General features: G+C 37.7%; 1 protein-coding gene across 1 annotated transcript; it reads left to right on the forward strand.

Moving 5' to 3' along the window:
• The first annotated feature begins 1,742 nt into the window (after window positions 1-1,742).
• SLAIN2 (SLAIN motif family, member 2) lies at window positions 1,743-24,662 on the forward strand. Its single transcript, XM_010140972.1, has 7 exons — window positions 1,743-1,887; window positions 6,591-6,755; window positions 8,167-8,328; window positions 9,547-9,906; window positions 12,288-12,425; window positions 22,144-22,462; window positions 24,007-24,662. The coding sequence occupies exons 1-7, from the start codon at window positions 1,746-1,748 to the stop codon at window positions 24,071-24,073; spliced, it is 1,353 nt and encodes a 450-aa protein (XP_010139274.1). The 5' UTR covers window positions 1,743-1,745; the 3' UTR covers window positions 24,074-24,662.
• The last annotated feature ends 1,332 nt before the right edge of the window (window positions 24,663-25,994 follow it).

Genomic DNA, 25,994 nt, shown 5'->3' on the forward strand with positions numbered 1-25,994 from the left:
TTAACTATATGCAGATAATTGCAGAAAGTACAGTAATTTGTGTAATTGTTTACATGGAACTGTAAAAACTGAGTGATTCTTCAGGGCTATAAATGCAATGGGCTCTTAACTTTCCTCGAGGGCAGAGTGTCTGTGAAGATCGTAAGGATTGCTGCAAAATCAATTTTACCAACAAGCATAATACTGTCCAGAGTGGAAGCCAAGTGGTCTATAATATGTGGCAGTGGCTATTTACATTGTTGCGAACAGCTTCGATTTTGTTTGAAAACCTGGCAGTGCTAACAAAAATCTTCTCTCCTGCTTTTGCAAACATAGCTTTCTAATTTCAATGTTTATGAGGGAGGAGTGTTTCAGAGCATGCTCTAAACAAAGCGATCGGTGTTTTGGGTGAGATATTTGTGATGGTTTTATGAGCATGCTTCCTGGGAAGCTCTTGTAAGAAGTGACCTTAAGGGGGGTGATTAAAAAAATATTTTAAAGCTGTTTATAAAACAAACTGAGTTCAAGTTCTAGAATTACAGAGGAGGGATCAGCTAATAATCCTTTAATAGAGCTGTGGGAAATAATTTTTTCTGTTGGTGACATCATTGGCATAAAGGAAACAAGAATATTTGCTCTCTGTTGTGGATGGAAGCATGGCTGATTAGGCTGTAAAATGTTCCTAAGTTACAGTGTGTGGCATACAGCCATATTCACTTGGAGCATGAAACCTGTCATTACTTCTAGAGGAAACACTCATTTAACTGTTTCTGCATATGTGCAAGCCCCACTTAGAGCTGCAGTTTTTGCAGTTCACTGTTGTCTTTTGCTGAAGCACACTTCTAAGTTTTCTAGTGCAAAGAAAAGGCTTAAATATCCTGATTTTGAGTGTGTGATTGGTTATGACTTTTCCTTTAATCTGCTTGTTGTCGGAGGAGAAATTTTAAGCTAAATTTCTGGAGTCTTTAAACTGTAATACTTTTTTCAGCCTTGGAATGCTGATGTTAAAATAAATGAATGAAGATGCTGACGGGTAAAGATCTCAGCATGTCCTGCAGAACAATATGATCTCATTGTTTCTCTCTACACTCCTATATCCATTATCTCTTGTTCCTTGTTTTTAATGCTTGACTGTATACCCCTCAAGATAGAAATAGTCCCTTTGTCCTGTGTTCAAAGGAAAACTAAAGGATCAGGTGCTAGGATACAAATTACAAGGAAAAAGAAAATGTTTATTGTTTAAGGCTACTGAAATAAAGGCTGCTTTCCATACACTTTAGCATTGTTCCTTGGCTGTCAGGGTCCTTATCACTTGCTGCATCTTTGTGTTTAGGAAAACAACAGTTGCATATTGCATAGAACTTTATTTCCTTCTTTCAGGTGAATGTTACTGCAATCCAAGAAGGTTAATCCTGATTTGTGCGTTTATGTGACAAAGTGGAATTGTCCATATTCTTAACGTGTCTGAAAAGTGAAGAGGCTTTTTTCTGGCTTATCAGTCAATATATCCCAGTGTAGCAGTATAAGTGTTGCTTTTTGCCAGAGGTTGCTTGGGTAGCCGTATATATATATATATATGTATGTACCTAAAATAGTTAAATTAAAGGTAAAATTTGTGCTTCCTTTTTATTTTGGAATTGTACTGTAGATATATTATAAAAATAGAAATAACATAGTATGTGATATTTTGTTACATGCCTGATCTTAAGCTCATTTTTTCTGTCTTTATAGTTTTGGGGTTTTTTTTCCCCCTTTTCAGGTTATATATGTCCCCAAAGAAGAAACTGACTCCGGTGCAAAAATGTGTCAGTCCATTAGTTTGGTGCAGGCAGGTATTGGATTACCCAGGTCCTGATGTTGAATGCGCTAAAAAGTCGCTGATCCACAGGCTGGAACAGACAATGTCAGGTGAGTTCTGCATACTGACTTCTGTGTTGTGTATCTTTATTCTGAATGGAATTCAGCTGATAGATAATTGTGAGAGAAGAGGGTGAGATCCAGCAATTTCTACTTCAAGTCTGAAGTTTTCATTATGGTTTGCAAACAGTAATTCATTCTACTCATTTTCTGGACTGTATGAATATGATGGAAGGAAGCATTAGACCATGAGTCATGCTTATAGAGTTTTATACTACCTGCATAGTTACAGTCTGGTCAGAAGTTTGCAGGAAGAAACAACATCTTTAACTTGAAGGTTTTCTTACCTTATTTTAAAATAGAAGCCTGTATTAAACTATCGTAATTGTTAGGTGCTTGTCAGCATGTAAGCACTGAACCTGGTTTTCTGCTAGATGAGCTATTTTATTTCATCTAAGGAAATGGAGGCTGAAGTTCTTGAGTACTTGGCAGTATTGATTTCTTTTCCTTCCGTTCCTGGTGGCTTAAGATTTTGTCACAGTTGGATAAAAAAAACCCTGAGTTCGTAATTCTTCCTTGATACAAGTTAGCTGGTTATATTCAAAACTGGAGAAGAACTGAGTGTTTGACCCTGTGAGGATGAAAGTCTCCATTCTTCACCCTTTTATTTCCAAACTTTTTGATGTCAAACCTGCAGCAAAACACTAAAAGTGTGATTAGAATTCCCCGTCCATCTGTTTTTTTGCTTTATTTTAACTTATTTGTTAGAGCATGTTTTATTTTTTAAAAAATTATGCTAGAACTTAACTTTTTCTTGTTACTAATATCTGTTCTCTCCCTGTATTTACATTTTTTTGCCGTCTTGCACGACACATGATCCATCTTTTTTTTTTTAACTGTTATCTTCAGGAATTTGACCATTCAAATGGTGTGTCTAAGCAACTTTACCTCTTTCTGTCCGTCCCCCCCGCCCCGACCTGAGGATTTGCTTCTGGCAGTGATACCTGCAAGAATACTGCAATTCATCTATAGTACCAATAGGGAAAAATATTAGAGGTAGAAGAGATGGGCTAATACTGCTGGTTGAAGCAGACTGCATGGAAAAACGAGTTTGTAACAAAAAAGAAAACAGTCCTTTAGAGCAGGAAGGGTAGCAGGAAGCTCCTCTGGGGAAGGCAGGTAGTGCTGCTTGTAAACTTGTGTGTGTTTCCTTCCCCCCAAGTTGTGGAATATCTTTTGACTTGTGTTTTACATAGTACTTGTACCTCACGGACCCATAACTTGCTACTAGTTACTGGTTCAGTTTATCAGTTGCAGTTTCAGTCTTTGTGGATAAAGCTTTTCATACTGCTGTTACTTTCTCTCCTGAATCCCTGTGGATGTTTCTTTTGCCTTGACCATTTTCTTTTTGTCAGTTCCTGTTGTTATGTTTTCCTAATCTCTTATCTTTTTGCTGTTTCTCAGTCTAGAATGCACTCTTGTATTCCACATTTTCCTCTTCCTCTTTACAAAGTAATCTTTTGCATTGCGGGGTAATAAAGGAGGGAAGAGTGAATTTCAGCTGCGTGCTACTGTGGGCAGTTACGGAGAACAGAGGATGCACAGTACCTTGTTGCTAGTTAGTTCAGGTTTACAGTTCCAGAGCAAGTCCTGCTCAGTGTTGGAAGCATATTCAGACTAGAGGGAACATTAGGTATATGCTGGTGCAAAGACCTCTCTTGCCATGCCTCAAGACCCTGGTGAAAAGCACAAGAGTGCATTTCATGTTGGCTGGAAACCATGGTTTCCACCACATGGTGGCCTAAAATTGTGTAGGGGTAGAGCACATCAAGAAAGCAATGCAGGAACAGAGAAATACTAGGAGAAGAATTTCTGAAAGAGATGCTTAAGATATAGTTGCACACAATTAGAAAAGAGTAACTTTGGTCATACTGCAGTGTTTACTGAGGCAGTGTTTTTACTTTAAATACTTGAAATCTAACACACGATCAGTGTGGCTGGTAGAATTGTGTATGTTTAAAAACTGTCATATTTTCCATGCTGAGTGAGTTCGACTTTTCAGTTAAGCATTGAGCTTGTTCAAAACCAACTGTTATTTAGTTAACTCTGGTCTTAGTGTTAGACTTTGCTAATGATTGTTTTGAATTGCTATGGGAACTGCTAGAATGAATTTGTCACTTAATCATAACAAAAATAAATATCAAGTCTCTAGCATTTGGAAAAATTGCACCCGATTCATACAGTAGATCTTCTGAACCACATTTCTCCCTGTTGGAGAAACTTCAGGAGTTCTAGACGAGAAAAATGGTTTGAATCCAGCTTTTTATTCTGGGAGAAGTTAGTGCTAGGGAAGGTAGAAGTTCACATTAGCTCGGATGAAAACTGCTGTGGCATATAAAGTGTTATTATGTACAGGAGCATGCTTTTTATATGTAACAAAAGCATGCTTTCTTTTATCTAAAGAAATCTGTATGTGATGAAATATTCCATATCATTATGAATATGTACAAAGAGCCTGTTTTGAAGGTTATATAGTAGTACAATTGTTTTCTAATTTGTGGTTCATATTTTAAAATGCTTGTCTGTGTGATTTAAGTATAAAATAAAGCACTGTTGTGCAGACTTACATTTTAGGGGGTTGTTTTTAACTGTTGTTTTCGGTAAGGGATGAAAAGAAAATTTTTTTTGCATGAGAACAAAGATTCAGTTGGAATAGATGCTTTGGGGTTCCTATGTGAATGCCAGAAGAACTTGCTGTCAAAGGAGTTTTCTCATCAAGAGTCAACCAGAATACAACCAGCTTATAATTACCCGTTTCATTAACTGAGGTTTATAATAAAATGGAGATTTCCCTTCTGACAGTCTCAAACTAAAATGGAGGAGCCTCAGGAATACTTGCTAGAATTCATTGAATTCACTAGTTGCTGAAATTAGTGCATATCATTTAAGACATGTAGTGAAAGCTGGAATATAAACTTTCCATCTATAACTCTCTGTAACTGTCTATCCGCTCTTATTTAAAACACTGGTAATATGAACTGGTTTAGTCTCCAGAAAGAATATTTACATGAGGTGCAATTTCAGGAATCTGCTGCAAAGTCAGCTCTGATTTCTGCTGATTCTGCTTCTGTGCTGCATTCTACTATCCAATTGGTTGGGTGATGTGGGGTTTTTTGGGCACCAGTAAAAACTAATTCACTGATGCAATCAGTTAAAATACTCTAGATGTTTTAGCCTAAACACACTTGGATCATAGTACAGCCCCACCATTGCTTGTATTGAACAGAGGAGGTACTGACCAAGAGCAAAGTGGGGTTGGGAGAAGGAGCTGAAGCAGGCTTGGCTGCTGAAAGCAGCATTTCATGCAGCTGTAGTCTGACTTCTTTTAATATCAAAACAAGCAAACAAAACCTTAGAATAAAAGGATTTTTAGTAAACAAATTAGAGTTCAATTCCTTCCTTTTTTTTGTCCACTGCTGTAAGTAGCTTAATTATTACTGCACTAATTGAAGCCCTTTTTCAGTAACAGAAATGTCAAACAATATTCTTTGAATAGCTTAATTTATGCCTTTTTTTTTTTTTTTTAGAACTGCTTGAGTGTATTGCCATACATTTGCCAGGCCTATTGTATGTTTATAATATATATATATGCATAGTTTCAGTAGTGTCATGCCTTAAACAGAGTTTAGTTTCTTGCAGCTAGGTGAGCTGCAGCTTAATCTAATTAGATATATGTATCATAAAGTTTGGATCTCTAGCTTTCAGTTTAATGTTTTGCAATTTAATTTGTTCTTCATTAAAATACAAGTCTGTTTGGCATAAAATACTTACATCAATGAAAGAACTGATTTTACCAAAAGTGACTGAATTTCCCTTGGTTCCTGCTTTCCCCATTCAAGTTCCATTTTCTATTGTATCAAAATGTCTATTCTGTTAAGAAATTTACATTTAAGTAACTCTACAAATCATACACCTGGGAACTAGGAGAATTCCAGTATCACACTGAAAATGTGGTTAAAATTAATCTGAAAATACTTTAGCATTGAAATATTTACAGTAAATGGCAGAGGAAAGTACTCAGTTTTAGATCTTGTATGGGGTATATGGGGTTGAACCCCTGGACATAAAAATCACAAAGCATTAGAACAGGAGCTGTATGGAAGGGAATAATCCTACAGTCAGGTTGCTTTGTGTCCAGTAGATTCATGTTACCCAAAAATATAAACAGAAGCATATGCCATGCTTAATGGTTTTTCATTTCAGCATATGCTTTGGGGAGGTTTGTGGGTGGTATTGCTTAGTTCTGTGGTGCCAGTCTTGGGGTTACTGTTGAAATATTATATAATCTAGACAGGTCTGTGAGTTCTGGAGATCTAGACTTCATGGTGTGCTGTGGCTTTTATTTAATTGTGCATAGGATGTATGTTATGATACCACTGTCTTTTGTTGCTTCCTTCCTTGTTCCCAGTGTCTACACTGAACATCTTGAAAAGATCAGTTGTAATGATCTTAGATCTGCTTTTTAGAAGGGAAATACTTGTTGCTATCTTGTCTTGTCCTCTTCTCCCACTCCTTCCACAGTATGGATGTATCTAGGAGATGAAGAAATCGGTTGAAAAACTTTCCAGTGTCTGGAATGTTCTACTTGAATAATACAGTAATTAAATTGCACTGAAGACATCACGTAGTATTGTATTAATTTTTCATTGGTTCTTTCAGTATAATTTGTCACTTTCCTCCTCTTTCAAAAACAGCCCTCAAGAGACAGAATTTGTACAGCAGCCCTTTCAGTGCGGTCAGTTATGCGAGCTCCTATAGTCCAAATACTAGTAGCCCATACAGCAGTGGTTTCAACTCTCCCTCCTCAACTCCAGTGAAATCTGCTTTAGCAAAACAGCTCATACCTTCTGGTACCTCAAGTAAGTGAGTGTGCGTGTGTTTAGTCTCTTCCTTTCTTCTTCCTCTTCCTTTAAAAAAAAATGCGCTCAAGTAGATTACATTTGCATTGAACTAGAGTAAGAAAGACACCAAAAATTTGTCAGTCTTTTGTAGGATGCTTTTTAGGAAACACTTTTTTCAGATTTTCTATGGTATGAGATGCCTTTAAAATGTGTTCTCTGAATGTCCATGTCCCTAAAATCCCTGATATATTTGAGCAGTTAGACCAAAATACATAGCATTAATTCTGTGAAGTCTCAACATACCTAAGTGGACTCTAGAACTGGCCCTGTAATTGACTGGGATGTTAGGTAATGTAGTAGGTGTTCAAAGGTTAGGTTTTGGTAGTTGTAAAGTCTTTGCAACTACCCTATTAGTTACTCACTGAAACATTTGGTATGCAGTGTATCCATCAGTACCTCTGAGATGTGAAAAATACAAGAAAGAAGCATGTCTTTTCATTAAAGGCATTCCATGAGGTTTTGCAGTCATCAGTGTAAAAAATCACTTCGGGCAATGTTTTCTGCCTTTATTCTGCACTGTAGAAACTCTTTGCATCAGAAAAATTGATGCCTAGAACATATATCTGCTCTGAAGTCAGAATGTTGGGTTTTTTATATACTTAAATCAGCTTGCAGGGAAGATGAAAAAATGTTGCATTGACAATCCAACTATCTGTAGTTTGCTGTGGACTTGTAAAGAGAAGTCTGTGCTGCAGTGCATTCACAAGAGCCATTGTCCAGGTTTTGTGGTAATTTATGGAGCCCTGCTCTGCATTGTGTACTACAATCTGCCTACTCAACACGGAGATGAAATGTAACTGGCAAAGGAGTGTCAGCCAGAAGTTAGCAAATGGGAAGAGTTCCTGTGGTCTGATAGAGTTTAGCACAGCTGTACATACAATAGGCTGTATTTTCAGATAAACTGTATTTTAGGCATTCCAGACTGAATCAATATTCTTTGGATCAGCGGGTCCTCACTGTCAAGAAAGATAGTCAAGCTTATGTCTTACAAGGTAGTGTGCAGAGACGAGAATGAAGGCGCAAATGGAACAGGTACACAGTTTCTGTAAGAGCTGTGCAGACTTCATAGCAGTTGAAGCTTGGTACAGGTAGACAAGGTTATATGTCATTAGTTAGTTTTGCCACCTTTATAATGATTTTATAAATTTCCTCATTTTTTAGAAGCTAATGGCTAAGCTCATTTTATGTTAATTACAGTTTCAGCCTAGGTTCTCCAATTGGGTGCTTCAAATGGTCTGTCAGACTTAATGTCTTGATCATAATCTGTTTTCAGATTGGTGGTTCTGGTGGTTCTTTTACTAGGAAAGGAAGTACAGATTCCCTTTGCCTTTTTTATTTTTAACACTACCACTTTATTTTCTTTCTGTAGGTCATCTTAGAAGTTCAGCAGATAGAAATCCTCCACTGAGTCCACAGTCCTCTCTGGACAGTGAATTAAGTGCATCAGAAATGGATGAAGACTCTATTGGGTCTAATTACAAGCTAAATGATGTTACAGATGTGCAAATTTTAGCAAGAATGCAAGAGGAAAGTAAGTATTTTCCATCCTGAAAATGAAGTGGAGCAGTTGCTTTTTTTTCGTTGTTTAAATTGAATAACTGCAAGTAGCACTTGCTTAGCAGAAATGGAAAAGGGATGAAGGTTCTACTATGAACGTGCAAATGTAGTTCTCCAGAAAGTCTGACTAAGGACTTCTCCCTCCAGGGTAAGGAAGGGAAGTTGCTGTGCAGAAGTGTTCTTTAGGAACAGCGGACAAAGGAAATGCTAGAGAGAGTATGAATTTGTAGCATACAGTATACGCTAAAAGAATGGTCGTTAGACTGGTCTACTGCCTGCCACCAGTCTTCTCAGGAGATAGTGCCTTCCTGATGTAATCCAGTCTTGTTGACATTGGTGGTTAAACCATGATTTAAGTCACTAAAATATAAAGTTGATACGGCAAAGAATAAAAAAGCACATTTGTAGATCTGTCTTTTTTATTTTAGGTTTAATTGAGATTTGTCTGTCTTTTTGTTCCTCTGAGACTGTAGAAGGTGATAGTAATTTCAGTTGTCTAACTAGGTGGTCTCCAGACTTTTTTATTGCATACTCCTATCAGAGTGTGGGGATTAGGGGGGGAAGCCCAATGTATGTGTGTTTTTTAATATATTATACACGTGTACTACTCTGCTAATATATTACGTACACAAAAATATAAATTCGAAAAGGATGAGAAAAAGATGAAATAAATGCTATTTTTAAAATATTATTTTGTAGTAAATAATTTTCTTCCTGCACCCCACTGGATTGTTTTGCATATCCCCTGGGGTGCGTGCATCCCACTTTGGAGACCACTGGTCCAACAACTCTAGTTTCTCCAGGGGTAGCTTATCATACAGCTTTTTTGTTACATTTACTAAAACTTTGCAAGAGAGATTTCATCGTGGCTGCTATACTTGTTATAGGGTGTTACATGTTATCAGAGTTATGATGTAGCCTGTGTTGCTAGTATCCAGCTGGGGAGAAGAGATGAACAGGTGCATGATACACCCATACTGGTGGCTGCTGTAGTAGTAGGAATGAGCTCACCTACATATTTCAAGACATTATTAGCTGGTAGATAACTTTTTGGTACTAATCTGGAATTAAAGACACAAAAGGTGTTAGGGTGAGTCAAATTTGAGCACTGGGGAGATCTCTGTATGCACTGTCTCTACTTTGAACCATTTGTGGGCTGGAAGTGAGTAAACAATGTTCTCATTGTTGCCAGGCCTCCGGCAAGAGTATGCAGCAAGTGCTTCTCGGCGTAGTTCTGGTTCTTCTTGCAATTCTACAAGGCGAGGCACATTCAGTGATCAGGAGCTCGATGTGCAGAGTTTAGAAGATGAAGATGATGGCATGCATCACACAGTGCACCCTGCTGTTAACAGGTTCTCACCATCACCTCGCAGTTCTCCCTGGCCTTCACCAAAACAATCTCCAAGGAATTCACCTCGTTCCCGATCACCTGCTCGAAGCATAGAATACAGTAGAGTGTCACCCCAACCTATGATCAGCCGTTTACAGCAACCTCGTCTTTCGCTTCAAGGCCATCCTACAGATTTGCAGACTAGTAATGTCAAAAGTGAAGGTAAAAAGCTCTGTCTCAAATTCATTACAAAAGTAGTTGTGTAGTTCTGTAAAGGATTTTGGTCAGTATGCAGTGCTAAAACTATATGCTTGTGTAACATCATGGTGTAATCTCAGAGTTGTAGAAGAAAAAGTAGAGCATGCAAAGCTTAAGTTCTACTGGGGAGCCCTTACAGACACATGAGCTGATAGGCTTATATTAATTTTAGATGTTACCCAGTCACTCTGTGTGTAATTGAGTTTCGTGATGACCAAGATCTATCTTTGTCAGGCAAATGCACTAAAATAAAGCAGAGGCCAAGGGAAACTGTCATTCACGAGCAGGGTTAGACCTTGCAGATGACAGAATAAAATGTAGGGGAAGTAACTGTGGTCAGGTAACATGACCATTTATTCATGCCTGTAGCCTGTGAGAGATGAATGCTTTCTTCTGGCAGTGCAGGACTCTGAAATCTTTGAGCATGAACATAGCCTTGAAAATGTTAGTACTGAAGTCATGCATTTGTTAGATATTCAGATCTCTCAAAGCTATGCAAACTGCTGCGGAATGAAAAATAAAGCTTGCAGTAAACTTGACACAATTATGCTATATTAGCACAGAACAAAATAATGTAATCCTGATACGATTTTGCTTCTTGAATGTACCTTTTCCTAGTAGCACTGTGGTAGAAACTCCTTTAACTGAACTGAATTGAAATTTCACAATTAGTTAAAATTGAAATTTTAACTAATAGAGTTGTGACTTGACAAAATCTTAAATTCAGAGAGTATATATAAAGAATTCCCCTTATTTTTTTCATCTTTTGGCTGAATACAAAATATCTGCACAGAGATGATAGATGCATTTTTAAACAGTTTTTGTTTGTGTGTTTTTGTTTGGTTTGGTTTATGTGTCCACAAGCTACTCCAATATAGCAAAGAGGTCTATGCTCCTTACAGAATTTCACTGACTAAAATTTTAGACGTTTAATCAGGAGAATCAGTGTGCTAGGCTAGAGCTTTTGGGGAAGATGATCCTGCAAATTTAATTAAATATTCAAGAATGTCTTTGGAAGGGTTAGCTTAAATCTTACCTAGTAGTAGTGGTTTGGGGAAATTTTAGGTATATATGAAAATATACAATGCAGAAGGTCATCAATTATATTGTGACTTAGTTGAGAATGCCTTTCCCATTCTTTTCTGTGGCTTTGTGAGAGTCTATATGAGCTACCACAAAAATATCCCATGAGAGGCAAGGTACCAAAAGCTGGTATCCCACATACCAGAGGGATCAAAATAGAGCAGGCAGTCATGTGTTTCTGAAACGCTTCCAAGGAATTATCTTGCAGTGCTTTTTGTGCAGTTGAATGTTGCTTGCATATTCGTAGTTGATAAAAAGTTGTTTGGGATTTCTTTTTTTTTTTTTTCCTCTAGAACGGTTAGAGGGAAATGTGATTGATGGGGTTCAACAATGTACCAACTGCAGTACAAAGCAGGGTAAACTAGTAAGAGCAGAAAGCACGCTTGTAGGAATATTCAGCCTATGAAGAATATTACTTTAGTTTTCATCTTGAATGCTTGTGCATTGTTAGTGTACTTCTTTCTTGGACCCCTCTGCAGAATCAGGTTGGCCACTTATCCTGACAAGGCATCTACAGTCTTCTGTCCAAAGGATGTCATCAACCCAGCTCTGCATGGGTTGGAGATACACACAATGTCATTAGACTTGAGAAATATTTAATGACATCTTCTTTATTCTGTGAGCAATGGTACAAATTTTGGAAGACCCTTGAAGAACCAGTATTAGCTGAATTAATCATGTGAAAGATGAAGCATAACTTGATACCTTAGTAATTTTGAATGCTGTATACGAGGACTGTCTTTCCAAGTGGGTGGCTGTTACTTCTTGTATAATGTGCTGATAGGGGACTGGGTAGTCCCAAAAATTGACTGAAACAATACCTATCTGTTTTTAAATGTTAGGCAAGCATTTTGTAATATTAATAACTTTCTAGGTAAAGACTTGGGAAACTGTGCACATTTGCAAAATAGGTTTGCCTGTTCAATTTCTGTAACAGTAAAACCCAGAGAATCAGAATCCAGATATGCTTCAATTTCAAAACGTACTGTGCTTGGCTTTTTTCACCACAGGTGAAAAAGGTACATTCTAGCTTGTTTTATATAAATATTTTATATGTAACAGATCTGAAAATAATACAGAACTTTAATTCAAGATAATAGAAGAACTGTAACATAACAAAATACACTTTTAAATTGCAGTGTAGTTTTATATGGCTAACATTTCGTGTCGGTTAGATTTGGGGTTTAACTATGCATTCATAATCTGAACTTCATCCAGCATCAGACTACATGTTGCGGTATGTTTTGTATCACTTTGTACAGAAAAGCTAAGGCGTAGTCTTCCAAACCTGTCCAGGACATCTAACATCCAAGCTGAGTCTGTGAAGAATAGCAGAAGTGACTCAAACTTCCAAGTGCCAAATGGAGGAATACCTCGCATTCAACCTCAAGCCTCAGCCAGTAAGTACCTTTAGTGACACTTCAGTGTGTATTTCAGAATTAAGCCAGTTTCGTGGCAAAGAGAAACATTGCATGCCACACTGGAGACGCTAATATTGTTGTTTGGATTTTTAATCATACTTGTGTGAACCTGCTTTTTTGGTACACAAGATCTGGTACTGATTATATTCAAGGAATGTCTGATCTCTTAAGGTATTCCTAAAAGTATATGCAGAAGTACTATAATGAGTATAAATACAGGAATTAGACATTTTGGAAACCATTTCTTTTCTGTGATTTACAGAAGGCATAATACTCCGTATTGCTGAATCTTATTTTCAGACTACAAAAACATACTAGGCTATGAAAACATGTACCTAGATGGTGTTTATTGTTTTTTTTATTTTTCATCTAGTGAAACCTGATCTGAAAATGTTAGTGTAAGTTTAACGCTTGTTTGCAGTTTCTTTTCTTTTGTTTTGTCGCTGGGAAATTATATATTCAGTTGCAGATTTTACTTTTTTTTAAGTGTCAGTTACTTAGTTAACCGACAAACAGAGGTTTGAATAAACCTGTGTCCCATGAAACAAATCAGCCCATTGCTGGTAGTTTGTTCAAAAATGAATTGCTGATGTGAGAATGCTGCTAATCTCCTAAATCTCTTCAAAATGGTGACCTTAAAGAAGCCAAAGTAAATGAAACTTAAATATTCAGTGCTTCTTTATATGTCAATATTGACAGTTCCTGTTGTTTAAATGTTTCCTGACCATTTTATTTTAAAACAAGAAGCAGAATTCAATAACCTTGTGTGACATTTTCAAGGGAAGAACACATTATGAATATTATTATGTGTGAGCTTTGAACTATAAAAGGTCTGTGATAAAAGTTCATCAGTAATCTAAGTATTTGATGGGAAACGTAAGATAATATTTGTGAATGAAACTGATTTTATTTTTTTTACCCATTGAACAGTAAAGACCTAGTTGGCCTTGTTAACTGGTCCTTTCAAAACAGCATGTTAATACAACCAAATACAGTTAAATACAGAATAAGTAACACAGACCATGCCAAAGACTACTATGTTTCTTTGTAGTGACTCAGACCAGGTGAAAGGGTTGTGTGGACAGTCAGTCCCAGGCATGTGATACCGTAGCCAAAGAACTTAGTGTGGCCTTGTGATTCCTCACATAGGTTACCTCAGCTACCTTTCACCCCTTCTTCCAGTATTCACAAACGCTCAGAAGGTGGGATCTACAACTGAAAGGGCATGTATGTAGTTCAAATGCACGACTGTTCTCTGTTAGGCAGGCTTATCAAACCATAAAGCACTTGGAGCAGTTGGACAGCAGCTCTCCAACTGTGCCATTTTTGTTATAGGAAGAATAATTTGAATTACCTGAAATAAAATGAAGAAAAAAATATTTTTAGTAAAAATCTGTACAGGTTTTGTTTGCTGTTTTAAAATCGAGTGAACTGGGAGTGGAAGACCACAGCAGCTTAGTTGACCAGAAGTTGGTTATATTTCCTGTATAAAAAGTATATTCACAGTGAAACTTTATGGAAAGATCAGACAGCAGAAGTCTCAAATATTCAATATTTAGTGACCTCACTGAAGAAGCCTAAGTAATGTGACTTATGTTTATACATATGTAAATTGTGGATGCATTGAGAGTCACAGCAATTACTAGGTAAATTTTCTTGCCTTTCATGGGAGTCTCTCCTCAGATGTGAACCAGTCTAGACCAACTTACATTTAAATGTAAGTTAAGTATCATTAACGAAGCCCAGATTTCTAGCTTTTACAGTTTCCCTGCTCTTACAGATGTTTGTCAGAGTCTTGCTATTGACAATCGTAAAACGGTTTGTGTATGAAGTCAATGAGTAAGTATCTTTGCTTAGTCTGGATTAAAAAACTTTCTGCAAAACTGTACATTGTATAAAAATTTCCAGAATTGTGTCCTTTTTATTGTATTCTTTTTTTATTGGTTTTATGTTTTGTCACCTTGCACAAAGCACTATTAAACTGCAGCACATTTTTGTTTTCCCTTGGCAATGTCTTCTGAGTCTTGGGATTTGAAGCTTCCTCATATACCTGCTAGTTTTGCATGAGCTTACCTTTGCAAGGATGCTGGCTTGCCACCCAAGGTTACTCACTACTTTTCTCCTTGTCAAGGACCTGCTGTTCATAATTTACTTGCACATTTGCTGTGGCTGCAATACTGAACTTGCTATGGTTGCTGGCATTTAAAAATGAGTTGGGAATCCAGTAAGTTTCTGAAAAGACAATTCCTGTTATGGTTACATAGGCAAATTGTACACGCTTGCTTAAAGAGTAGAGGGAAAACACTTGTAGAGGTTTGCTTAGAGGTACAACTGTAAAACACGAAAACTTTTGGTAGTTTTAGCTGTAACGTGGGTAAAAATCCTGTATCTGTCTGAAAAGGGACTGAGTAAATTAAACAGTAGTTGTAACTATTAGAATCTTAATTTTTATCTGATTCTCCATGCCATTATGCAGAAAGTACTTTTTAAAATAAGACAACTATTAAATATTTCACCTTTAAACACTGGGAGATACAGTAACACTTGTGTTCTCTAAAGAATAGGTACCTTATAGACTTAAAGCATTAGAAAGTTGGGAAGTCGCTGTACTTGGGTCCTGTGCCACATAGACTGTGAAAAGCTGTAGAACTCGGGTGGCTTCCACAAAGGAGCTACCTAGAATTGTATGTGATACTCTAGGTACTTACCTGGCCCTATTAGCACATGAATATTAAATCTTTAAGCAGAGTTAAATAAAATACTTTTTCAAAGAGCTAAACTGTAGATTGTTCAAACTATCAGTAAAGGAACTAGTCTGCTTGCCAAGATCCAGCTGCTTGGCACATTCAGAGTAAAAGAAAAAATATTTTGAGGAAATCAAGTATTCTACTCCAGTTGATCAGAAATCTATGTAACTATGTGCATTCAGCATGCGCCATTTGTGGCAGATAATGTAATAGCATACAGAGCACTTCAAGAGCGGCAAATAGTGTGGATAAGCATGCACTCCATGCTTGTGTCAAACTGTATGTCCTCAGCATTGCTAAAATTGCACTGCCAGAAGTTCTTTTCAGTGATTCAGTGCACAGAAATGTCTAGCTATTAAGTCTCTGTTTCCTGAAGTCTCCATTGAAAAGGAAGGAATTTTATATACGTATATATTTTAAATCTTTTCCATATCATCCCACATCTCTGACTTGCAAGTAGTGTAAATAATGACAGGGAAGAACCTTCATGCCATGAGCATATTTAAATCTAACTGAATGAATTAGGGCAAACTAAATTCAAGATCATAGATACAAAGGAAGAAGCTGTTCTTCATTTTGTGTGGTGTAACAAGAACACTGATTCAGTAAAAAATGGTGTAGTGGAATGCTTGTGGACAGAAACACTCTGGCTGGTGGAACGCCTCACTAAATTCCTAGGAATGTGCTCATTTTTAAACATCTTACTGTGCTTAACTGGCTGTTCATGGGTATACCTTAAAAGTTTATAGCAAGACCATGTGCCAGAAATTGAATAAGAATTGCATATTGCCATATGCTTTTTTGCATTAGATTCTAGTTGGTGGAAGTAATAGGGGTTTTATTCTTAATAGCCACTGGCAGCATTTTACTGTGTTTATAAAATGCTTTAATTCCTTTTTGCTGTTTGTTGAAAATGACAGGTTTTAGCTAGTTAAGATGAAAATGAATAGACCACCTAGTCATGTTTTCAGAATGAGGGTAAAACTGAGGAACTACTTCTGTAGTTCACAAAACATTGTGGATTTTGCACGGACTGAAGGACAGGATAGAAAAGGTGATGGCGATTACTATATGTGAGTGAGTTTAGAAAAGGACTGACTAATTTTACTCTATTAGATTCTAATTGTTCTCCCCCTACCTTTTTTTATAGTGATATTCACCGATTGGTGTTAGGAGTACTGAGCTTCCTTACTCAGGGTCAGGATCTTTATGCACAACTGTTCCCCATCTTTCTTCCTTCTCACTATGGAACTAAGCCTTGCTAGTTGCAATCAATTTTACACTGGTATAAAACTCCATACACTGAGGTGAGCAGAGATTTTTATTCATACAGGATCATTTTAAGAAGCCTTTGTGTAGGCAAAGCTTTTTACATTGACTGCTTTACTCCTTCTCCCCTTAATTGTGCTGCAGTGAAAATACGCTGAGTTGATGCATTCCTTCTGGCAATAGGTAACTCTCTTCTTGCCAAGATTCTGCAGCTCTTGGAACATTGGCTTCTCTCTTGGTAACTGGTAGGTAGTGAGGTCATTTCAAGGCCCTTGAACATTACTAGAAAAAAGGCAGGACATAAGAGCACAGGAGCAATAAAAACCAATTTCTGTCATGCTGCCTACATGTTGGCAGCTGATAATTCTAGTGTTATGTCTTTGTTTTGAGTTCTCTTGCATACCCTTTTGAAGAGAAAATTATGATCACATACTATACAAAAGCATAAATCTTTCGTCTGTTAGAATATTTTTCTAAAAACTTTAAAATAAAAGGTTTAGTCTTGCCTAGGTCAAATATGACAGTTCAATTTTCATCTTCATATCTAATCTTGCACTCATATTGCTGTAGCATGTTTGCGAGGTGGCTTATTCTTCCTTTGGTGTATTAATTTTTTTTTTTTTGCCTTTCGGGGCTTTTTGCCCTTCAAGAAGCTTCAGTCTTACAGAATCGGCGCATTTTGCACTGCAAAATTTCTGACACGCTCCTCTGTAACTCTTTGCCATTAAGAGCAAGCACCATTTGAAATCCTCACCACTTCCAGAGTCATAAAAGCTTTTTGAGTGTTTTACTCACTTTGTTCCTTAATGCTTCACAAGTGGATGCAATTCTGAAATTCCCAGTAAACTTAGTTTTCTTACCTTCTTAGACAAATATAACACTTCTTGTCTTTCAACAGCTCTGCAAAGGCAGAAAAATTTGCCTCGTGCTGCCTTCAAAACCAAACAGTTTCTTCAAACTCCATCTACAAAAGGAGGTAATTAACTCACAACCTCTTATCAAGCTTCAGCAAGTCTCAGATAATTGTTCACCTGCATTAAATCTCATGTATTCTAGATTAATAAAATTGCTGTTGCATGTTGAGATTAACCAAGTGGTCCTTGCTGTATGAAGGTTAACTTTTTGGTCTAAACATTAAAAACACCACCCTGCATTATATAGCAGAAAAAGTATTAAATTGGACTTTGAAATAAAATCCAAGGATTAGTGACTTCTAGCATTAATCAGGAAATCTGGATTAGAAAAGTAGACTCCTGGATCCATATTCATTAGATCTACATTTGAATGGGCATTTTTTAAATTGTAAAATACAGGTTTTAAAACATGATCTAAAAATTGTTCTTTTTTTATTGTGCAAAAATATGCAGGCAAGTGAAAATACTATCCTTTTTGCTCAAAACAAAAGGTAGCAAGTTTATCCTTGAAAAGATGAACATAGAATGCCAGCTTGTTTTGTGCATCCACGCACAGGTGCTTGCACTTTCCTCTTTTCCTCTCAAAAGTGGAAGATTAACCCCAACATACAGTAATTTAGATTTGTATTTTTTCAAGAAATTAAAGACCAATGTATATAATATTCCAGTTTGCTAAGGGCTGAAGTTGGCTCCTTTTTGAGAAGAAAATGAATTATGTTGAGTCTTCAACTAGAAAAGTTTAACTGATTTTTAATTCATTCTGGCAGCCTGTTTCACAACCAAGATAAAACAAGTTTATAATTTTGGTTTTAAGCATAGCTGGTCCTGTTGTCTATTGCAATCTATAAAATCTCAATTTAAAGATCGTATTTCACTTGAGACCAATCTGTAAGCTCTATACGTGCCAGAGTAGTTTAAGGATTGTCAGAGTCCTCCGTGCAGATACGGAGGGTGGCTGACAAAATGCACGTGTTTTCTCTCAGTGGTTTAACAACGCTAACTTCTTTGAGTCAACTGCATTCCATGCGGAAAGTTTTAGCTAAGTGTAATGACTTTGAAACAGAGTCATGTGGTTTAATGGGAGGTCCTTCACAGTCTTCATAGTATTTCATACCGAAGAAAGAGAATGCTCTTGATATTCTACTTTGGCATAAGACCACCATCTCGATTCCTCTGCAAAGCTTTTTGTGCTGTCTGTCAGTTGGCCATACCTTCACCTTCATCTGGATGTCTGGAACACTTATGAGGTGGATGGTCTAGTCTGGAACTGTGGAAATGGGCAGAAAATTAACTTATCTTTGAGTTTATATTATTTGTAAAATGTTATTAAACCTTAGAGAATGAGGAACCAAACATGTTGCGCTGCCAGTTCAAATTCCAGTTTATAGTTGCTGTCATTCCTCACTGCAAATGGGGACACAACATGTCCTTCTCAGTTACTGGCTATTTTGTAGTCCTTGACTACAAAACCAACCTGTGTTGGTTTTCTTGTTTCTGATCTGAGATTGTCACAAGTGTAGAAGCATTATGCAGTAATGAAACAAGACTTTTGTTTCAAAAGAGCAAACAACTATGAGCAACAATTCGTTTTAATTTCTAAAGTACTGTTCCTTACATATCTTGACACCTTTCACACACAGATGTTGGGTTTTACCATTTTTTTTTAAAAACAGATCAAAATACATTCAGGTAACTAACTCTTTACCTCACTGTAACAGATTTGTTAAGGCTTATACAGTAGTATAAGCTGCTGTACAGTATCATTCAGATCACAGACTCATAGAATGGTTTGGGTCATCTAATCCAGCCCCCCTGCAGTGAGCAGGGACATCTTCAACTAGATCAGGTTGCTCAGAGCCACATCCAACCTGACCTGGACCATTTCCAGGGATGAGGCATCTGGCACCTCTCTGGGCAACCTGTGCCAGTGTTTCACCACCCTCGTAAAAAAATTTTCTGTCCCCATCTTTCTTACAGGCCCGCTTTAAGTACTGAAAGGCTACCATAAGGTCTTCCCGGAGCATTCTCTTCTTCGGGCTGAACAACCCCAGTTCTCTCAGCCTTTCTTCATAGCAGAGGTGCTCCATCCCTCTGATCATTTTTGTGGCCTCCTCTGGACCCACTCGAGCAATCTTTCCTGTACTGAGATGACAGAACAGTGTATTGATTCCCATTGTTCCACCTCATCTGTTTGTTCTTACTGGTCTGACTCATCACGATGGTTATGATTCAACAATTGCATTAGAATTGATTCTGGTTTCAAGTCAGTATGCAGCAGCTGGAATTGGGGTGCAAATCAGATATGGTTGTAGCTTTACAGCATCCGACTTTGCCAACAGGTGGGGATCTCTTGCTCCTTGCCCACAATCCAGGACAGAAGCCAGAGAGGGTGAGGAATCTAAATGTTGTGACTGCGCAGTGCCGTGTATTTTTATAGTTGCCAGATGTTTTAGTTGTAGTTGCTTCTGGTTGTTTAGTTTCTAAGGAGATGGAGTTGCGTAAAGTTAAGCACTACCCTTACACTTTTACGTGTTTTTATTAAACCTGGATCAGCTCAGTACGGCATGCGGGTGTACAGTTACAAAGACCTTGACTCAGGCAATACCTCACTCTTTATGAGCCTGTCTTACAAACAGTCCAAACTGAGTTTTATTAAATATCCAAGACTGCTCTAAGACAAAATTCTGTATATGTAGTGCAGAATTACTAGGCAGTTTGCCAGGGATTGCAGCATGTGGACTGCTTTGGCGATCGCAGCACATTGGAAGACAATTCATTCCTTTATGTACAGGAATGAATACAGCTCTCAGCAATGTCTGCAAGGCTGTGCTGACAGGAAGCGTTTTATGAATTGACAACTCAAGTTGGACGCATGGTAAAATATGGTCAACAGAAAACTGGAGAGAATTGGATTTACTGGGTGCTTACTTGCACTGGGCATGTGACAAGCTTTCTTCAGTTACAGTTTTTCATTGTTTATATTCTGTTCCTAAAAAACGTCTCCCCATTGGGCCTGTAAGAGGTCCACAGCTGTATTCACTTTTTATACGCTGGCATTGTTGGTCAGATGCTAACATGATGCTGTATTTGTGTTCCAAGCAGGTGTTGTAATGAGAAGGTTAGTGGTAAAACTCCTTATGTTTACACTGTAGAATCACTTGGAAATTCTGCAAACCGAACTGTAGCAATGTTACAGCCAGTGTCACATTTTAAAAACTTCTAATACGTGATCTGCCTTAGGCCTAGGAGCACTTTGCTCCTCTTTTTGTCCAGTCATTCTGCTGTTAATGCTTTCCTTAATCCATACTCTAGCTTGACCCCAATGTTTTTTAAGTAAGGGGTTTTATTAATTCTCCTCATTACTTACCAACTGTCATCTATTGCTAACATCTCTGCCACCTTTTTTGTCAGCTTTTCCCATAAGCAGCTTCATGCTGTGTTTGATACCGCTGTTAATGGAAAAGACCCTCTTGGATAATCCAGAAAGGAATCAAATCATCATATCTGTGATGAGGCATGTATTAATCTTTCTAGATATCCCCTGTAAGAAATAGATTCAAAATACAACCTGAAAACTACCACCTCCTCTGTAGCCCACTTAGGATGCCACATTCCTGTCATTACTCATCTCTTGTCTCACTCCTCACGCTCTTAGTGGATCTACCTTGTAAGATGGTAATAAAAGCTATGTGAAGGACCATCTTCTTTATGTACATCTGTCAAAGAGGATGCAACTTTGGTGTCTCTGTAAAAAAGTTTATTTAGTGGAGGAGAGAGTAGTACATGCAAATTCACTACATGTAATCATGACATTTTACCTTCTTGATTAGTTTGTCCTATGTCAACTGTTACTGACCCACCTAATCAGTTTGAAGTGCTGGCAAAATTCCATTTGAGTATTAAGATGATTACTTCAGGTATTCTGTTTAATGATATATTATGCTTAATTTGAAAATACTTCTCATACTCCTGCAGAATTGTCCTTAAGGTTTGGTATTTTCAAAGACTTGTTGAATAATCTGGCTCATTAACCTCTCCCAGAAAGTACCTGATAAAGACCTTACTCGTACCAACTCAGATACGAAGTATTTTAAAACAAACACTAGTTATGCTGATAACTTAGATAAAGTTTGTAAGAAGAGGAAGGCTATACATTGCTGTAGTTTTCTGGTTTAAGTTTTAGAACAGCACCTTTATCTTGTTGGTGTTGGGGGTTGGCAGACCCTATCTTCTTTTTCCCATCAGCCAATAAATCTCACAAATGACCATATCTTTAGGTGAGTTCTAATTCAATGGATTTGATTAAAAAGAAGAGGGTAAAAGAAACACTAAGGTGATCTGCACTCAGAATTTCATCATGGAAGACTACTATACACTGGGAACCCATTTAAAGACTGTATCACGGTAGAATACTGTATTCTTCAACATGTTCTTTCAGGGATGGGAGTTAGGTTCACATGTTTCTGAAGCTGTTGAATTTCTTCTTAACAGATATGTTCTCTGATTCTTTTGACGTGACTGATACAATGGTTGGAGCCTTACTACAAATATTTATCTGGATTAAAAAGCAATAAGGCATTAGAGTTATGGTATCAAAAACACAGGACAAAGGACATCTGAATTCCTGTTTCTCATTGCTGCTTGATTGGCTGTATTCCATTATACATTCCATGTTGTTTGAATATTCACATAAAGTAATTTCCTGGTTTTAATTTCAGTTATAGTATAACTTAAGCTTGAAAGTAATTTCTGTATTTTATTTTCCAGTCCCTTCTTCAAGTAAATTCCGCTCACCTGCAGCACCGTCCCCCTTAGCTCTCCGACAACCAGTGAAAGCATTTAGTAACCATGGACCCAGTTCAGTTGCTTCTCCAGAAGCCACACAGCTGACACACAGTACTTCTTCACCAGGGCCTCTTGCAGCCCAGAGTTCAGGCTTACCAAGCCCTGCCAGCGGTATTAACAGCACTACTCTTACCAGACCGGCAGGGACAGCAGGGATGAGGAGTGGTTTGCCCAGACCCAGTGCCCCTTCTGCAGGCGGCATCCCAGTGCCTCGTAGCAAACTTGCACAGCCTGTTCGCAGGTAAGTGATAGGCAGTCTTAGTTTGAATGTTTCATAATGACTTTTGTACATTGTGTCTTTGTACTGCTCGTTCTTGCAATTCTGAAGTTTGATCTCAAGGTCTTTAGAACGGAAATGGAGACTTCCATGTGAATTATTTGCCTGCGTTTCCAAAATAGCTTTGAAGCAAAACTGAGAGAAAAAGGTTTTTGGAGAGCAAAGGTGAAAGACTGAAAATGAAATGAATAATGAAAGATACTGAACTAAGTGTCTTAGTTTGGGCTGGGAAGACAATAGTAACTGGTCTGCATGTGGTAAAAAGTTACCAAAATACAGCTGGCAAGGGAAAATTCATTTATATCACTGAGTGACATATTCTGAAGTCAGAACTATTTTCCTCTTGTAATTCGTAAGTCAAGCAGTGGTACCACGGTGAGAACAGTTTCTCTCCTTGGGCAGCTAGAAACTTAAGGAAGACATGTTACGCATCCGTAGCATTTTCTAAACTTAATGTAAAAAATCAATGCAGTTAACCCCCAGGACCAAATTTTCAGCTTAAATATAACCTCTGTGCTAGCACCCATCTCTAGAAGTTGCTTAATGTCAGAGTGTTTTGGAAAACAATCACAAGAGAGACTGAGTATTAACTGGAAGGGCTACACAGACAGTGTGTCTTCAGGAGAATCAGAAGGAAGAGAGCTATAATTTAGAATATGAACTCTTCATGCCATGCTAATGTGGATTTTCGCTGAAGGTGTCAAGTGGAAGCTGGTTGACTTAAACCAGCAGTCATCCTTGAGAAATATTAAGAATCCCCTTAACAGAAAGGATAAACAGTGGGTCTCCAGTACCATAAAAAAGATACACCAGCTGTAAATAGCAAAGTGGAAGAGTTCTATTCTGCAGTGAGTGCTGGGCAGGGGGGTGACAAGTGACTGCACAGCACTGACTGTTCTGCAGTCCGAGTCTACGCTGTCAGCAGTATGAAACTTCGTGTAATAAAAAGCATTTGGTTTTGACAGGAAGATCTTAACAGTAGCAAAGTGGGGTTGTCCAAAGCACCATTTGTTTTATAGAAAAGTGTTTCACTTACTAAACTTAACACAGCTTTTTTTGGAAAGTTTAAATACCTAATGCAGTATCTGTACACAACACAGTAATGAAGCGTCTGTGAATGTCAAGATTTTGAAGTAAGAAAAATAATACTGTAAACCAGGATTGCCTCTTTTATACATCACTGAAAAAATGGCCTATTTGGAGGTGGCAGCAGATTAAGTTTGTATTCTCACAAAGTATGATAGCAAAAAGTCTTCTGATCATGCAGATGTTTTTCTGACATAGTAGTTGCCAAGATACAACACATAGAACCTGAAACTGAAAATATTTTGGGGTTTATCTTGAGTAAACTATATTGCAGAGAAGTAAATGAGTGGAGTATATATGAATTTTATACTTATATAATATGAAGTTTATATTATCTATAAAAATTTTTAATTCTTCCGTATTGTAAATGGAAACGTCAGCAGTTATGTATGAAACTGAAAATTATCCCATTTTGTTTGTAGATCATTACCCACTCCCAAAACCTATGGCAACGTGAAAGACGAGAGTTGGAAGGATGGCTGCTACTGAACTGCAAAGCTCGATGCAGAGTTCCAGTGCTCACGGATGCTTCCTCACCAGGCTAAAAGACAGCTTGATTATACAAACTGTTCAGATGTGACTTGTGGGATTTGTAAAAATTCCAGACCTCTCTGTCTCTAATTAGCACAAACTGGCAGAGATTACAAAGCAGCACTTTAATGACATCTAACATCAGATGTTTGGTGGTCATACAATCACTTCTACATTAAATTGTTATCAGTTCTGGCATTGTTTTTCTTGCTTGCTAAAAATGTATCAATATGAGCATTTATAACAGTGGCCAATGTCTGGGCAAAAACCTAACAAATGCCAAAGAAATGCCCATCTTGAAAAACGGCAAGTGTAACAGTCAACTTCCATTGTCCAAAACTTCGTTTTCAGCCTGTTTTAATTCAGCAGAAAAGATCGGTGGTTATGTGCTATTGAAACAAGACTGCGTTAATCGGGGCTAACATTCTGATTGCTACAGTGCTAGCGAAACGTTGCTTTTAACAGTTGTACGAGTTTCTCGTTGGGGAAGGTGGTACGTGCGTCCTTCAGAAAGAGTCAGAAGTCACTCTGGAGGATTAGGCAGAACAGTAGGTAGTAGCCATGGCTTTTATTAACATTAAGGGTTTGAATGTAGCAGACACACACAAATGCAGTAGTGTCGATTGCATCTTTCCTATGCTGATTATCTTCTTTACATGCTCTTACATTTTTGATTGCCAAAAGGGCTCAGTATCAGTTGTACAATCTTTCTAACCTTAGAGTTCCTGGCTCAGGAAAGATGGCCTTTGCTGTTGTAGCCACATTTCTAACACGTGGCTCGCTATTTGGGGAAAACTTTTTTTATAGCAGGTTTTCTTACAAAGGAGTCATAACGTTAATTGGTTCTAATACCACACCACTATGTGTGCAGCCTGGAGCAACTGTAAATGCTGATAGTTAAGGAGAAGGAAACACAACTATGCACTTGTAACATACAAATTTTAAGGTAATGAGTTGACTCTTGATGCCAAATGATATTCATTTAGGTGATGTTCCATGGTATGAGGAAGTTTTCTGTATCCTATTTTTTTACTTTCATCCATTTCTTAAATTGGTTTATTTTAAATTGTAAATATTTTTACAGAAGATATTGCCCATGTAAGTGTGTTTAAATATGTACTTTGCCTTACACATGTGTATCCTAACATTACTGGTAACAGTATGAAACCTGCTATGTCTGTTTACAAGCTATTAAATTCCTCTGGTGGCTCTGATTTACTCTAACACATTTTGCTCAGAACAACTCATTCATGTATTTCCATTTGAATTTTGTTTTCTGTTTTGGAAGACGTCATGCAAACATTTGTAACTGAAGTTGTATTGGGTGGGACTAGTTAAGTGGGAGGCATTTTGTTTGAAGTTTTTTCCGTATTTTGGATGTACAGTTGATGAAGTAAGAGGATGTGAATGGTATCTCCTTTGTGCAATGAATGACAAACACTACAGGTTGGACTGGACCGCAGGTAGCCTCCAACTCCAGTAGTATCTGAGTTCGGAACTGCTGGTCTGTTTTGACTCCCACCACTAAGAGGATAACTAACCCTGAAATTCCAGCACTTGATTTTTAGGCCAGCATTAACATATTCCTGGATGAAAAGCCATGCAATACTACTTGACTTGGAAGAAGCCAAATAGAAAGGAGCGGAGACTAATTTGCAGCTCTGATCACCCAGGCAAACTTTGGGCTGATGAATGACTTCACGCTTCAGACCAAGATGTGTGCTGAGACTCTGAAGTCAGGGTATCAAATAAACTGTAATTCAGTAAGGTTACAGCAGGGGTAAAGAAATCACTTTGCACCAGTAGACCAGTACATACCACTAACGTAGCCTTGGTCATTCACTGGCACAGATAACGGGTGTCGGTGTCTCATGGCGCT

The sequence above is a fragment of the Buceros rhinoceros genome, unplaced genomic scaffold, assembly GCF_000710305.1.
Source record: "Buceros rhinoceros silvestris isolate BGI_N320 unplaced genomic scaffold, ASM71030v1 scaffold6018, whole genome shotgun sequence".
Classification (NCBI taxonomy): domain Eukaryota; kingdom Metazoa; phylum Chordata; class Aves; order Bucerotiformes; family Bucerotidae; genus Buceros; species Buceros rhinoceros.

Coding starts and splice junctions, on each gene's coding strand:
- SLAIN2 (XM_010140972.1), top strand. CDS start 1,746: ATGTCCCCAAAGAAGAAACTGACTCCGGTGCAAAAATGTGTCAGTCCA. Junction 1,888..6,590: donor GCTGGAACAGACAATGTCAG/GTGAGTTCTGCA, acceptor TTTCAAAAACAG/CCCTCAAGAGACAGAATTTG. Junction 12,426..22,143: donor TCAACCTCAAGCCTCAGCCA/GTAAGTACCTTT, acceptor TTTATTTTCCAG/TCCCTTCTTCAAGTAAATTC.